This window comes from Podarcis gaigeae (assembly GCF_964106915.1).
Source record: "Podarcis gaigeae genome assembly, chromosome: 13".
Taxonomy (NCBI): Eukaryota; Metazoa; Chordata; class Lepidosauria; order Squamata; family Lacertidae; genus Podarcis; species Podarcis gaigeae.
Genome location: NC_139689.1, coordinates 20,313,984 through 20,330,668, shown reverse-complemented (window position 1 = coordinate 20,330,668; position 16,685 = coordinate 20,313,984). Strand labels below are relative to the sequence as shown.

Genomic DNA, 16,685 nt, shown 5'->3' with positions numbered 1-16,685 from the left:
GAGCAGCTGGCACCAGAATCTCTACTTCAGCAAACAGGGTGATAACAGTCAGACCCTGGGTTCTGTGCAGGCAGCAAGAGTGATTTCAGCAAGTCAAGGTGACCGTGTAGTACCAGAAGTATCTGTGAAGCCTAGAGTTTATATACCCTCAAAAACAAGAGTTCCAGAGCAACTGCAATTCATGGATTTTGTTTTGCAGAGACAAGTGGTGACACTCACTCTTAAGCTAGTTTTAATTAGTGGTCACATTTCCAGAGGGGGCCCCTATTGTAATGATAGCTGATGGTATCGTATTGCCCAAACCCATGTACTGTGCATATGACTTGCAGCATCACCTCTACTGAGGTGTCCAATTTAACTCTTAAAGGTACTTTTCAGGCAAAGGGTCCAGTGGCACCACTGCTTAAATAGGTTACAGCTTGGGATGGATGGTGTGGTGGGGAGCATTGCTCTTAGGGCTGACCTCCCTTTTCTTCCTCCAGCTGCTCTCCGCAGATCCGCCTTTCGTTGGTACCTGAGGATACTAAAGCCTTTATGTATCCCCCTGCACAACTGCTTGGGCTGCACAGCACGTAGCTGCAAACTCAGTAAGCAGCCACTGGTGCATCTGCAACGCTGCCCTCCTTCCATGTTCCCTGCATCACATCTCCGCCGCTCTTCGCGCAGGAAGAGCAGCCACTTTGAGACCCAGCAAAGCTGCTTCTTCACAAGGACGTACAATAGACCTGAGAGCCCGAGCTGGGCAGACCAGAGCGACTTGGTGGTGAATCTTGGCAAGAGAGTTCCCCTGCACTGGGAAGGCTTGCGCAGAGAAGCGGTGCGTGGGATTGGTGAGAGAGAACCACATAGCAGCAACGGGGAGTTTAGCCATGGGGCTGAGGAGCACTACACAGGAGATGTGAAGATCCCTGCTGAGATCATGGGGTCTCATGGATCAGGATCTGGGGAACTATACTCAGGGGACCAAGAGATCCTTGGCTCTACAGGCTCTTCCTCCTCCGGCCAGGTCTTATGCAGAACAAGGAGCATGACCCGACGCCAAACTTGGGAGTTGCCCAAACCCCAAGTCTCACTATCAGCAGTAGACCCCAAACTTTCCCAGTATGCTCATGTCCGCTTGGAGACCCCCCTCTTTAGAGGCAGGCAGTACTGGCAGCAGCCCCCTCCAGACAAGGGGAAGGAGGAGCTGTCAGAGGAGCAGCATCCCCCAAAGCAAATTGTTTCCTTTCCCCCTTTTGTGCCACCCAAGCGGTTTCGACTGGTCGTAAGCCACGGCTCCATCAACCTTGAAGTGGCCTCCAACTCCTGTGAGGAGTTATCTTGATCTAGTTGGTCTCCAGGTCCTGCTAAGGCTCCCTCAGCTGCTTGCGGAAGCTTGATCCTTGATAAGCCAGGGCAAAACCCACCAACCAGAATTTGCCTGAAAGCATCTGTTGACTTTTTCATCTTTGTCCCAATCACCTTGTATGGGGGTGAGAAACCATCGCTTTTGTTCTGTTGTGATGCTCACAAAGGGTTCAAGGATATATCTGTGCTAACAACACCGTGTGTTCCATTTCCTCTTGTTCTAAAGCAGATTTACTTTCCGTTTTTCCTCCTTCCAGGGTGCTCCCTCCATCACACTTGTACTCTCACTTTCCTTTTTAGAAGCACCACAACCAGGCCAACCTTGATCCATTACCCCTGAAACTTAAGCCATATAGCAGGCTGCATGGATGTCTGGGATTGACTCTCCCTGTCATCTTACCATGGAACTCCGCTTGCTTTCTCCCAGGCTCCTTTCACCTTTTGACTCCAGGTATCCCAATGCTCTAGTTTGTAGCAGTTCAACCATGGAACTACAGACACACATGGTGCTTTTGCTGTTTGTTGCCCCTAAGGAGGTTGTGAGGCTGGTGAGAGTGAAATGACTGGCGGGTAAAGGAAGCCTACATCTAATCAGGGAAGCCTCTTTAATTCTTTGTAAGAAAACCAGCAACCAGAAGTGCACATGCTCATGCAACCCATGCCTATTCAGCCCATTTAGCCTGATGACTGCTGTTTGCTTAAACAAGTTTATCTAGGGAATTACTCTTTCTTCTCTCCTCTTTCTCACTTTCTACCCCCTCCCCCAAACTGCTTTTTAGGTGCCTACTGTTATAAGACATCCAATTTTCTAGTTTTTAAAGCTACTTTTGTATTAGTCAGGTCTGTCTTGTCTCTTCTCCCTGCTGGGGCTTTTCAATGAATGTGTACTGGGGCTTTTTACACTGTTACTGACCTTTAAGGTATTCATGTTTTTATACTTAGATATGGCTGGGGTTAAATGGTTTTTTTAGAATACCAGTGAGTTTGATAATTTTATGCAAATATTTCACACTGTAGTCAAGTGGTAGAGAATGAAATAATTGAACTTTCCTAGCTCTGATCAGAGGATTCCTTGGCTCAGGGGCATTGTGATAAAGGACCTTCCTTCTGTGAGGTGCTGGCTTGGACTGGATAAATGGTTCTTACTCGTCTAGTAGTGGTTGGGTTCAGTTCAAATGTCATTGCAGTACAGTAAATAGATCGTCTGTATTTTTGACCTGTGGTCCTGTCTGGCAGTTCTTGGGATTTCCAGCCTCTTTCTGAGCTACGTTCAGCGGGGTACTTAGAAATCTAGTTGAAGATTAGCTGAAGATGAGAAGCCAACAGGTGGGCTGTATTGCAGCCAGTCTTTTTTGGAGAATTCTTGCTTCATTTTGCAGCCATCTTCATAGCAAGATTTGTGGTGTTGACTTTGGAAAATCCATAGCCAGGAATCAGCAGGACCTGTTTAACTTTCTCTTTTCTCCCTTCTTTGTCAGTTTTGTTTCCAACTTGGTGCATTTCAGTCTTAATGCCTTTTCCATATAGCTTCTGAAAGAGATAGGTGTGCATCTGTGAGTCACCGCTGTTTAAGGCTGCAATTCTATGCACACTTGGGAGCAAGTCCTTTTAATTTGGTGAGAGTTCCTTCTAACTGTGGATAGGATCTGACTTCTGGATGAGTTTTTGAGCTCTGAAACAGAGAAATCTGTTTTTAGAGCTGCTTCTAGAGTTTTGCTTGGTATCCGTGTTGGATATATATTATAATCCAGACCTTCTGTTTTTAATTGTTCTGCCAAGTACCAGTACTGATTTTTTTTAAAGTGATATTTAGGCATTTGTAGGTGAGAGTTTCAAAAGCACAACTGCAGCTAGAAGGAGCTGTAGCTGCTCATTCTGTGACAATAAGGAAATTGTATTTATAGTGCAGGGATAATATTCTGAACTTGGTTGTGTGAGGACTTAGCTATGGAGAAGGGTATTTTCCTTCACAACAAAAAGGCTGAAAATCCACAGACATTCAGTCATGAGCATTTTCATTAATGGATCTGAGAGGGAGTCCATTATCTGTGTTGTGGAGAATGTTGGTAGATACTTGCAACTGCATATTCATGTGAAGGCATGATAATTTTGTTAAATAAACAAAAACATAAGAGAAACTTGCACAACTAGGTAATATAAACAACACTCTCTTTCATATACCCTCTTTATGCTGGTAATTTGAGCTGTTTCCACCATCATTCATATAAATCTGCAAAGTTGCCTTTGTGCACATTCTCTATTCCACTCAACTTGAACTTCACATATGTATATACAAAGTAGAGCTGTAAAGTGTTGGTCTGTCAAAGCACACTGATAGTGTGTTGCTCATTAAAACAGTTGATATACAGCTGAAATTGCACATCTTTTTCTGCTCTCTCCAGTTCACTTTATGTGTGTTAATACATATTTCAGACATTTCCCCCCATAACTTCTCTAGTTGTTTAATACCAGTTTTGTTTGTTGTGGACAAACAATCCCAGTAACTACCTGCCTTCTCAGTAGTCACGCCCACCCTGTGGAACGCCCTCCTGTTAAATGTCAAGGAAATAAACAACTATCTGACTTTTAGGAGACATCTGAAGGCAACTCAGTCAGATGGGCAGCTAATAAATTATTATCATCATCCTTATCCTTATCCTTAATTGTTTAGGTACAGTGACTTGTGGTGCAAGTTATGTGGTTTATGGTGCTCATTTTGTGCTGATATGTGATTCTGTGCCAATAGTCTTGACCCAAATTTTCACGTTACTATGAGATAGTAATCCTTTTGTTTGGAGAAAGAGTATTATTCATCAGAACAAACTACCAAACATTTACAGTAATAATACTGAGGAATATTACGAGACGTGTATTTTCACTTGTATATCACTGTTTGTGCTAAAAGGTGATCTTTTTTCTTGCCCCCTGCAGCTGATTTTGGCCCTTGCTGCTGGGAGCACCCATGCTTCCTTCCCTGTCTGCTACTCTTGTCAGTTTGTGTTGTTCCATGTTTGTTAATAGTAGCAGATTAGTGCACAGCCATTAGGTAGTACTGCTGGGGTGGGGTGGGGTGGGGAAAGAGAACGGAAGGGGGTGAGATGATCAAAGGCTTTGTGTTAGGGAAAGGTTTGGGGTGGGAAGGGTGGATGTTGCTAGCCAGGACACTGAATGCTCCTGTTGAAGGACAGGCTGGGGCTCAGTTTTCACCTGTTGGTGCCTCATGTTTACCCATCTTTTAAGGTGGATTTACTCTTTAAGCTACCTCGCTTTGAGAGGGGGAGCATCAAGTCATCCTTTTAGGCTCTGTCTGTGATCTTCTTTGCTTTCAGTCCTGTGTCTGTTGAGTCTTTTCTCCATGGCTTTCACACGGGTGGAGGGTTGCTTCTTGCCTTTAAACCTCAGAGTGGTGAACCCAGTTTTCTTTGACTCTTGCATCCCATCTTAAACAGCTTCTCTGTCTCATTCCCATAAAAAACTTTGTCATAGCCAGCCCTTGTCATTCTGCCTCTTCATACTTCGTTCTTCACACACACACCAACACACCCTTGTATGTTAGCATTGCTTCTTCCATCCTCTTTAAGGTTTATAAAGCATGCTTTTGGCCTGGAGCCAATCTGTCGTCTTTTCAAAAGAAGACCCCACCTCCCCTAAAATTGTGCTCAGGGAGGTGTCAAGGCACCTTGACCCTTGCCAGGAATGGAGGATGAATAAACTGTGTGAACTGCCCTGAAATCTTTTGATGAAGGGCAGTATATAAATTTAATAAATAAATAAGCTAGGCACTGGGAAAGGTCTCTGGATGGCCGGGTTCCTCAGGGAGTAGTGGGGTGGAGGGCTTTAGAATATCACCATCTGCTCTAATATTTGCAGTTTTGAACTGCAGTGTGTCATTTATAGAACTTATCTCTTGTGGCAAGAGAGCTGCTAACTCCAGCTCAAAATCTCCTTTATAAGGGAATGGATTGCTCATGCCATACTATACAGCAACTAAAGTGAAGCGTATGTCACTGCTCTACCTGCCTCCTCCTAATTTCCCCACTGCTTTTTAGGGCTTTTCCAGCACTTGTTCGTTTACTTTAGGATTAGAGTTTTTTATAATGAACTTGGGCAAGTCTGGATTTTTTTTTTATTTTCACAGGAAAGAAGATGCTGGAGTGTATTTAACAGGGCTATGTGTACTCTGCAATAAGACAAATATCTAGGCCAACATAAACCAAACTCTGAACCTGTATAAATTGTGAAGATCCCGTTTTCCTACTGTTACTTTGTTTCTGTTTTGTTGGTCTGGACTGTGTACGGTCACTGGAAATTTTGAATAGGCTCCCTCCCACCCACTCCACCTTTCTGGCTTTTGATACTTCACATACTTTCAAACCTGTCATCACAGCCTTAAGGGCTAGAAACTTCCATGGAAGATTTCGGCTTGCACCCAGTCTCAGATTTGGCATGTGCAGGATGATGTTGGAACATGTACAGTCCTGGCTTAGGAACTGGGAGTGGGTGGGGGAGGAAGGGGGCCTTTTTAATAGTGCTATATTGGAGAGGGTGGTTGGAGGGTGCTCTTGACTCCAGGAGTGGGAAGCTTGAGGCCTCAGGGTAGTTCCTATCCCCGTGATCAGGCCGGTATCCTGTAGGGGCGTGAAGGCAGAAACTTGTGGTTTTGTATTTTTCCTGGTGTGTGTATGTGTGTATTAGGGGAGCGTAATACTTTTTAAAATACTTGATTGGAATAAAGTCTTTTAAAGCTATTCCTCTGTCTTGGTGATGTGGCACTTAGTGCATGAGCAGGTCATTTGCAAGAGGAGATTGTAGTTGCACTTGCTGTTAACAGTTGTTTCCAGAGTATTGGATCATTTCAAAAGTCATGGTTCATTTGTCTTAAGCCTGGCATTCTCCAAGGGTAAAAATAAATAAATGCTTTTCTAAAAAATGGACTGGTTGATCAATGGAAGATCAATAAATGCTTTAAAAAAAAACACAAGAAAATGGACCCAGTAAACTAAGCTTGAATGACAAGAACTAGCAGGCTTGGCGTATTACTTCCCTACTTCCAGAAAACCCTGTAACTCTTAAGCACCTTTCAGTTTGTGGGCAATGGTGCGCTGGTTACAAGCCCAACAACACCAGACTCTTCTGCATTCAAATGAAAGAGGGGAAAAAGATAAAAATGGAAATGAGAAAAGCATCTTAAAATAAACTACCAATCATCTCACCACTTGCATCTTTACTCCATAAAATTCTAAGAAGCTTGGACTCTAAAAGCTTGGACTTTCCCCTTGTTTATAGATAAATGATTGTTCTATGTGCAGCCAAGGAAGTATCTTCACCTGCCTAGCTCAGCTGCGAGCAACAGTTTCTTTTGGCAACTAAGGCTGCTATATGAAGCAGTCCTTGATGACTTCTTAGCCCCAGGTCATAGGAACTGTCATTTCAAGTTAGGAATAGCAGAGTGGAGAGAGGTAGTTGTCTGCAGCATCTGAACTGTCTCCTCCATTTGGCTATTTACTGCCAACTCTCCTGATGCAAGGAGGAGAGGGAGGGGAAGACAATGTCAGATGCTGCCTTTTGCATTGGTTGGGCTTGTTCTGTTTTTTAAATGCTTGGTTTGCAGACACCATATTTACGTTTGATATGAGCTTCTTTGAGCGCTGCAGTTGAAAAGTGAAACATAAATCTTTGACATAGGTAAGTAAATAAATAGAAACCTAGTCCATTCCTAGCATGGCTTATATTTTAACACTTGGTGGATCCAGGAGTTCAGGAGGCTTGATTCATTTCTAACACTTGCTGGATCCAGAGATTATAGCTGTATGGCACTCACAAACTCACAACAATGCAAATATTTCTGATGCCTTTTCAACTTTCAGGTTTTAAATAAAATGTGCACCTGTAATACAGCCATGTTATTCCAGAGTAGTCCAGTAGAGGGTGCCGTTGGACCATTTGAAAAGCTGTTTCACTTTTCTTTGTTTCATGTACAAAAGTACCGTACATTGCTGCCAGAGAAGAGGTCTTTCTTCTGCACCAAAGCATCTTGTGAGTTTTTTGTTGACGACTGAAATTTGTAACCACACAATATGTGATTGGGAAAATGACATGGCAGGTATTTTATATTGGATGCTACCTAAACTACAACAAAATCACACTAAATTAAGCACTTTTTTATTGTATAAGAAAGAAATAGTCCATACTTATGAGACACAATAACTACCATGTATCTTGTGGCTCTGATTCAGTTTGGATAAGCGGAATTCCATTTTTGTGTGTTAATTTGGCTATGAAAAAGGTGGGTGTTCACTTTAAATGGAATTTGTGGGGAACTGGAATGGAGTCCAGCTGCTGTAGGCTCTTTCTCTCAGCCCAACACCCATATGTGGATCTTTCTCTGCTTTTAAATAACATAGACATATGTAATACAGCCGACTCTCAACTTACGCATGGGTTGCATTCCAGGGATAGAGCATAAAGTCAACATTGCAGAGTCAAAAAACACTCTGACCACTGTAACAGATGCCACAGCTTTTGACCCCTGGCTAGCTCCCCACGACACCTGACATCCACATTTGTGATTGTGTGGATAAAATAAGCAGCGCTTGTACACATGAAGCAGCCTTAAAATGTTTGACCCCAGAACTCGGGGCATATGCAGCATCTCTGTGAAGTCTTGCCTACCAACCCTCCCTGACTTTGTCATGGGCCAGTGTGGCATAGACACAAGGTTGGGGGACACTGGCAGGAGGAGCTGCTCGCTTGGTCCTTAGTGAGTTGTGGTTCAATACAGCGTAGGAGACTTCAGCAGGGTCTGCTTCTCGGTGAGGTTCTGGGGCCTACAGGGTGGGTCAAAAAAAAGAGAAGAGATTAAGCTTGCAATCCAGGGGTAGATGATCTGTGCCCCTCCACATCATGCTGGACTACAACTCCCATCATCCTGACTATTGTCCATGGTGCTTAGGGCTGTCAAAGGTTGGAGTCAGGCAGCATCAAAAAAGGGACCCATTGCATATCCGTGATGTAATCGTAGATTAGGTTACAAGAGACTTCGTGCCACTGACCATTACTTATTTACTAGGAAAAAGTGCCTGGCATTGCCAGGGAATTCTTAGAAACAAACCAAAGATTTTTAAATGGACAATATAATTTGTTAATTTTAAGACTGTGTAGAGGCCCCAACCTGATGCAGGAAACGTGATCCAGATCTTGCCCTGAATCAATATGTGGGGGGGGGGGGCAAAGGTTTAGGTTTTTAAGAAGGGGGATGTGAGAATGAAACACTGCACCTCCTTTCTCCTTCTACCCACCCACACTGGAACAAGAGGGTTCAGTCCTGCTGGGTGCCTGGTATCTCAGTGTTGATGAAAACAGTGTTGATTTCTCCGGCTAAGAAACTGCCATGCCCAGTTTGGCAGTGATACCTCAAGGGGTGTCTGAATGCATAGAGCGCAGGCAGGCAAACTACTTTCCAAAATGCATAGTAGATTGAGCACAGCCACAAAGGCAGCTATCAGGCTGAGTGAGACACGAGTCCAGCCTTCTACAGACTGTCCTCCAAATGCTTTGAACTACAACTCCCATCAACTGGATATTGGCTATGTTGACTGGGGTCTGTGGGAGTTATAGTTCAAGATAACTGGAAGGCTAGAGGCTGCAGAAGGTGTTTCCCATGTCTATTTCATCCCCAGTAAGAAGGATAGGTTGGCACTGAATAATTAAGAATGTGACAGCTCTGCTGAATCAGACCAAAAGCCCATCTAGTCTAGCATCCTGCTTCCACCAGTTGCCCATCAAATGCCCACAAGCAGAATGAGCACAATAGCCCTTTCCCACATAGGATACTGATGTTTTTACTGTACCCTGGCATTGCTTGGCCACGAAACATGGGCTATTAAAATATTTCTAAATACTGTATATAAAAAATGGAGACATATGCTTTTCTAATAATAGAGTTGGGACTTAACAGGAAGTTCACAATCATGATAAAGGTGTTTGTTCATAGGAATTTTTCTTACCGTGTTTATTGTTTGAGGCATTTCATTGGCAGTGGAACCTGTAGATCAGATAGATAATTATGAAATTATCTGCCTTGTCGATTTCAAATTAGAACCAGCAATATTGATAATTCCCCATCCCCCAAAATGTTAATCTTCCTCTTAGTGGAGGGAGCTTGTTGGGCCATAAATATTCTCCAAGATTACCAGTGAGGAATGCTATAAATTTTATGAAATGGAAAGTAACCCCCCCCATGGAAAAATAAACAAATTCCACAGCTATATTTCCCTGCAGCAATTTCCCATTTCTATAAATGAATTTGTTTTGTTAAAAAAAATAACGAATGCTAAAAATAAATAAATAAAAGCCAAGTCATATAATGCATGGATACAATATAAATATATTTGGGCAACAGGAATGGATTCAATGCCAGTCAAATTTAAAGTCAAAGTTTGCAATTAAACTTTCTTCAGGTGACTATTATACCCAGGAAGCACATATCATTAAGCATTCTGATTTATCATGCTGAAATCTGACTTGAATCTCAATAATGTAAGGGAAGTGTATGCTATTGAGTTATATAGACTTGAAAAAAATTACTGATGTGCCAGTAAAATAACTTTGAGTAGGGAAGGACTGTTGCTTAGTAGAAAAACACACAGTTACATATTACAGCTTAGCCTTCACACTTTCTGTCTTTCAGCCTTCCGGGCACTAGGGGGCAGTGGCCTCCTGTCTCCCTTCTTTCATTTAGCTTAGTGAGAAGGATGTCACAGTCAGCATGGCATGTTGGCTAACAGCTGCTTTCACCATGAGTTGAAAGTGCACAAATTTGGCAAGAGAAAGGAGAGGGCAAGTTTTACATTTATGCGGAAGCATGCATAGGATTAGTCTTTGCAACAGGTTGACTTCATTTCAAATGAGTTAAACCTTTAGAATTGACTAGTAATCACCGAATGGTTACTTAGTTTTGTTTCAGTTTAAACGTGCGCAGGATTGCACTTTGCACTGTAAGGCAAGTGCTGCAAAAGCTCTAGAATTAAAATTTCACATTTAAACTTTATTTGCAGGTATAACAAACCCCCTTTTAAAGAAGACCCTTCTTTAATATGGGGCCAAAAACACACATGTGCAACTCAAGGTAGCAACAATTTCCTGCATTCAGAGGTCCACTCACCTTTTCTTCTCTTCCTGTACAGTACAAATATAAGCAGGAGCAGGAGGGGGAGAAGGAGAAGGCCTGCTGCAATGCTGGCCCATATTATTGTCTTGGATTTCTCAGGCATATCTGCAAAATAATTCATGTCTTGAGTGCCAGCACTGCGGATGTTTAACTTAGCACCTGCAGGCCGTGTCAGAAGCTGAAACAAACCTGCTGTCAGAATCATAGAATTGCAGGGTTGGAATGGGCCCTGTGAGACAGCTAGTCCAACCCATGTAGGGGTCAGCAACCTTTTTGGACACAAATAAGAAACTGGCATGGGCAGCTCACAACCAAGCACACACTGCAACCTATTCTACTGGACACAGCTTTTGGAAGCCTAATTTCAATGGAGGGTGGGAAGGGATACTGCAGGCACCGTGTTGCTGACCCCTCATCTACAGGTGAAACTCGGAAAATTAGAATATCGTGGAAAAGTTCATTTATTTCAGTAATTCAACTTAAAAGGTGAAACTAATATATGAGATAGTCTCATGACATGCAAAGCGAGATATGTCAAGCCTTTATTTGTTATAATTGTGATGATCATGGCATACAGCTGATGAAGACCCCAAATTAACAATCTCAGAAAATTAGAATATTAAATGAAATCAGCAAAATAAGGATTGCAAATAGAGCAATATTGGACCTCTGAGAAGTAGAAGCATGCATATGTACTCAGTACTTGGTTTGGGCCCCTTTTGCATCAGGCGAGTTTGCTGGCCAATCAAGCACAGTAATTTTCTGAGATTCTTAATATTATTATTATATTATTGATATTCTAATTTTCCGAGTTTCACCTGTACTGCCACAAGCCTCCTCCAACTTCATACATTTGATTCCAGCTCCCATCATCCATGGCCATGCTGGTCAACAGTACTGAGCCAAAAGGACCAGTAATCTGACAATCAACTTTGTTTGGCTATCTCTTTCTAACTTCTCAGGCAGAGCAATGTCCTGAGAGTCTTTCTCCCGGTCAAGCTGGGACACTCTGTGCAACTAACATGGGATGCAAATGATAATAATGCCCTTTCGAACGCACTCCCGTTTCATTTCTGATCCTGCTTTTAGAGAAGTGGTGCAGATGGAGGCTAAGAAGCTGGTTCCCTCCTCCCTGCAGTGTGAGTCTCAGGCCCCTTGAAGCTCCTGCCTCCTACACAACAGGGAGCAAGACTTGGACAGCAGGGTAGAGACAAGTACGCAACCAATCTTCTCACCTCTTACAACCAGCTCCGTGGCATTACTTGCCTCTGACCAGGCAAAGGGATTTCCCCGGAGGTGATATTGGCAGGTGTAGTTTCCTTCGTCTTCCAACCCCACGTTGAAGAAAGGGAACTCGGCTCTGTTTCTCTCTGACTCCGTCACCTGCGATGTTATCAGTTCCCCGGATTTGTAGAGGGAGACGTTCAGACCCTCTTCTGGCCCCTGGCACTCTATGGTGATATTCTGTCCTGGGAAAATACGTTCGTCGGGTAGCACTTTGATGGAGGGTTTGGAGAGGCTGGGATCTGGGTGCAAATAAAACACTGTGAGAATGGTATGGAGGGAAGTGGCTTGATATTCTTCCCCTGCACTCTGCTGCTTTTGATCAGATCAGCAGAAATATCTGCAAACTAGAACTATGTCCTTTTAAAATGTGGCTCTTTTTTGGGGGGGGTTATTTGGGTTACTGTCTTTATTTTGATTTTATATGTGGTGATCTTTTTCTGTGAACCGCCCTGAGACCTCTGGGTATAGAGCAGTATATAAATTCAGTAAACAAACAAACAAACAAAACAAACTGACTTTTAACACATAATTAAAAAATGCTTAGAATGGCTCTTTGCTTATGAAAAAAAGGTTGTAAGTAGGGACTGCTACTGTTTTGTCTTTAGTTAAAAATGTCTAGAGCAGTTGTAGAAAATTATTGGTCCTCCAGATGTTTCGGACCTACATGCCATTGGCTACACTTGCTAGGACCCAGTAACATCTGGAAGGACAAAGGTTCCTTCCTAGTCTGCATCTATCTATCTATCATCTATCTATCTATCTATCTATCTATCTATCTATCTATCTATCTATCTAATCTATCATCTATCTATCTATCTATCTATCTATCTATCTATCTATCTATCTATCTATCATCTATCTATCTATCTATCTATCTATCATCTATCTATCTATCATCTATCTATCTATCTATCTATCATCTCTCTCTCTCTCTCTCTCTCTCTCTCTCTCTCTATCTATCTATCTATCTATCTATCTATCATCTATCATCTATCTATCTACCATCTATCCAAAGTAATAATCATAAATAAATAAGAATAAAAATGTGCACCCCACCACCGAGACCATTCCATTGTAACTATCCAACCTGCCAAAATTTCAACACCTCTTGCGATGGTTTGACCCCTTTCTGTTTTAACACGAGAACTTCTACAAACACCTTCCTGCAGCTTTCTTCAGAAGTTTCCAAGAGCCATGCACACCACACTCCCTCCTTCAATCCCAGACAATCTGGAATATTTGATTCTATGCAAATTCTCCACTGGATGTACAGATGTTGAAAACGCAGAACACTCCCATTTCAGACCCTTTTGTCACAATAGGAGGATGTATTTTGAACCTTACTTATTCTGTTGATGCGTCGGCTGTCACTGAAATCTGAGCACAGTTCAATGAAGGTTGTTTTGTAGCAATATCTACATTGGTAGAGACCCCCTTGGAATTCTTGGACACTGTCAAAGCCAAACACAGCCTCCTTTGTTGCTGTTTTCTCTGTCAGTTTTCTCTGCTGCCTATCTGCACCCACTTCAATATACAAAGAGAACAGCATTGGTAAGTTGTATTCTGCCTTGCAGCTGATTTTGACATTCCCCTTTTCGGCAAGCATTTCAGATGAATTCACTGCGATGGAAGGCTTGGAATGCAGATTTCCTGCACATGGAAGAGAACAAGGGTGAGATTTCAAAGATGCAGTTCAGCCTTCTCAAATCAGTCCCAGGCAACAATCTGTCATATGGGAGAGGTTTGCAGGTTCTGGGAGAATGCAAAATCCCGAGGATGTTTAATCCCGAGGGTAAATGTTTATAAGATCTTGATGCTTCTAAGTTTTTTGTTTACAACTTCAGTTTAGAGATGGGTGACCTTGCACCTTCCACACGCCTACAACACCCATCATTGGCCAGGTTAGGTGGTAATCTTATAAGCTGAGTTACTGTACTTTTCTGTTGCCTATTTCAATGAACGCTGTAGAAAGAGTTAAGAACCAAGTATTTGGGATCATTGGTCTTATCTGCATCTACACTGAATATCATGTGTATCTAACTGTGTGATTGCAATTTTTATTTAAGACTCTCAGTGCTTTTTCTGGAGGTACTTAAGGGCACGCAGTACTGCACCTTTTTGCCCCCTCAAAGAAAAACACCGGTTAAGAGATTTTGTTGAATTTATGGCATTTCTGTTGAATTTATGGCAATATCTAGTACTAGTGGAGAACTCTTGATAACAACAACAACAACAACAATATGTTTTTTATATCCCGCCCATCTGGCTAGGTTTCCACTCTGGGCAGCTCCCAACAGAATATTAAAGACACATTAAAACATCAAACATTAAAAACTTCCCTAAATAGGGCTGCCTTCAGCTATCTTCTAAAAGTCAGATAGCTGTTTAAGTCAGATAGTTCTCTCTTCCCAGCTGCTTCTGCTGTTCTTAAAGTCATGATCTGGAAAAGGCTGCTAGGGCTGGAGGGAGGGACAAGGCAGGTGCAAAAACCCATTGCCTGATGGCCAGCATAATGTCTCTCTCTCTTTCCTCCTCTTACATGTCAGTTGTGAAAATAGCATAAAAAGGCTAAGCCAGGCTCTCACCTTTTATGAAGACTTGGACAGGATCACTATGAAACGAGCACCGTGGATCATAACGTAAGCAATAGCTACACGTATAGGTTCCGCCATCTGAAGCCCTTGCATTGGCAATCTGAAATACAACTGCATCCCTCTCGCTCTTCCAAACTGCTAAATCAGTAATTCGTGAATCTTTGTGAAGATAGTAGAATGCATCTTGATGGTATTTACTTGAACACCGTAAGATGATATTTCCCCCTGGGCTGACCACATTTGTGGAAACCACTGAGATGGAAGGTTTAGGGTAAGTTTGTCCTGGACCGAAACAGGAGAACAAAGGTGAGATTTGGAAGATGGATCACCAAAGAGGAAGACAATAGAAGGCCCTGACTTTACCACATGCTAATTTATATGGGAAAATCCACATGTATAAATACAGTTGTAACTTGCTTCTCAAATGCCTTGCGACTCGAATGTTTTGGCTCCTGAATGCCGCAAATCCAGAAGTGAGTACTGTATTCTGGTTTGCGAACGTTTTTTGGAAGCCGAATGTCCAGCGCAGCTTCCAATTGAGTGCAGGAAGCTCTTGCAGCCAATCAGAAGCCATGCCTCGGTTTTTGAACATTTTTGGAAGTTGAACAGACTTCTGGGACGGATTCCATTCGAGAACTAAGGTAGGACAGTAACTACTAATTTTTAAATGAAAATGCATTATTTCCACCCTAGTGAGGAAGACTGTGGTCAGGTGAGCTGTGTGTCTGCTCATTCCACTGTTCAGCTGCTCATGGTGGGTGGGCAACTTCAAGACCCCCTCCTGCTTTCCTTTCTTATGGTTTTCAAAACTTAACTTGGACAGCTTTTCGAAGAGAGGACTGTCCTCTATAATGGCCACCTCATTGGCCTATCAGAATGAGTTGGTAGAAGGCACTCTCTTCTACAGCAGCTACTTGAGCTTTGTCATGCAAGTTCCCCCAGGAGCCAACCAGATGTCTGTGGGGAGTCCAAGAGCAGGACTGAGAGCAGCAGAGCATTCGCCATACTTGAGATTCTTAGCAACTGTTCTTCAGAGGTATCCTGCCTCTGGCAGTGCAGGGAGAAGGTTGCCATCATGTCTTATTGCTCAGCCTGAGGTTACACTGGGGGAATTGCATTTTGTGTGTAGATTGTCTAAAGGCAAAGGAATAGGGATGGGGTTCATACCATGGATAATATGGATTGATATAAAATATAGATTATGAAATAATATGCAGTTGTAAATGTTGAGAATAGGACCCATGGAGGGGGTGGGGAGAAATCTCGAGATTCAGAGTAGCCAAAAGAAATCCATTGCAGAAGATCGTTCAACTTCTGAAATGTTTGACAACCGATACGCAATTGCCAGTTGGCAAAATCCATTGAAAATTGGGAGAAACACGCCTCGGAAGCTGTTCAACTTCTGAGGTGTGTTGGAAAACCATTCACTTCAAGGTTGTTGTTTGAAAGCCAAAACGTTCAATTTCCGAAGCGTTCAGCAACTGAGGTTCCACTGTACAGTATATCAATATGCATTTGGATTGTTACAATTTTATTTTTGGTATAATCAATTTTTAAAAGTGTTGTTTTTTTAAAAAAAATTACCCAATTGAAAAATCAATAAATGTACATTTTGACCAAAAAAGAGAGAGAAAGAAATAGGGATGGGATGTTCCTGTACCTTTAATATTTGTATAGATCAAGGAACATTTGGTAGGCCTCTGTGGTTATGCAGATGCAGATGTTAGGAAATCGGATTTGGTTGGGGGAAATCATTGCAGTTTGCTCCCATTCTGCCCCCATCCATCTCCCCCTGGGCCCATGTTCATATTTATCACCCAAAGAGACTCACCCCCAGAGATCTGCCACTGTCCAGCCAGCAGGAATCCTGGAAAGGAGATGATCGCATTAGCGGCAATGTAGCTGAGCAGCAGGAACCACAACTGGGTCTCTGGTCCTTCCACCCGGCCGTTGCACAACCCTCAGTCCCTTCACCCTTTCATCTGAGATACCAACCGATAAAGAGGATGTTGAAAGGGAGCCTCATGATGAAAGAGCGCCCAGCCCTGTGGTCCAGTGTCCTGTGTCCCCCAAGATGTGTGCTGTCCCTGGAATGAAGATCTTGGAGGGAGGCTGCAACATGGCTCTGCAACACAGTTCTTCCCTTTGATGTACACATACTCTGTGATGCACAGTTGAGCAGCGCTGGAAGTGCCAAGCAAGCCACTTCCCTTTTTTCCCTTCCACGCTGCAGTCATATTCTGCAAAATCAGCTTGGAGGAGATCATGTGCTTTCATATATACTTGCA

General features: G+C 42.8%; 2 protein-coding genes across 7 annotated transcripts in view; one reads left to right on the top strand and one right to left on the bottom strand.

Moving 5' to 3' along the window:
• KMT5C (lysine methyltransferase 5C) overlaps positions 1-6,277 on the top strand; it is a 21,000-nt gene extending 14,723 nt beyond the window's left edge. For all 6 annotated transcript variants that reach the window (XM_083707906.1, XM_083707907.1, XM_083707904.1 and 3 more), the window contains one exon: positions 483-6,277. In XM_083707906.1, the coding sequence (XP_083564032.1) occupies positions 483-1,324 (842 nt within the window). In that variant the 3' untranslated portion in view covers positions 1,325-6,277. The remainder of the gene's footprint in view (positions 1-482) is intronic.
• LOC310829455 (immunoglobulin superfamily member 1-like) lies at positions 5,637-16,685 on the bottom strand. Its single transcript, XM_083707939.1, has 8 exons — positions 16,393-16,685; positions 16,229-16,264; positions 14,389-14,679; positions 13,148-13,453; positions 11,752-12,042; positions 10,511-10,621; positions 9,354-9,391; positions 5,637-8,174 (listed from the first exon to the last, which is right to left on the bottom strand). The coding sequence occupies exons 1-8, from the start codon at positions 16,553-16,555 to the stop codon at positions 8,016-8,018; spliced, it is 1,395 nt and encodes a 464-aa protein (XP_083564065.1). The 5' UTR covers positions 16,556-16,685; the 3' UTR covers positions 5,637-8,015.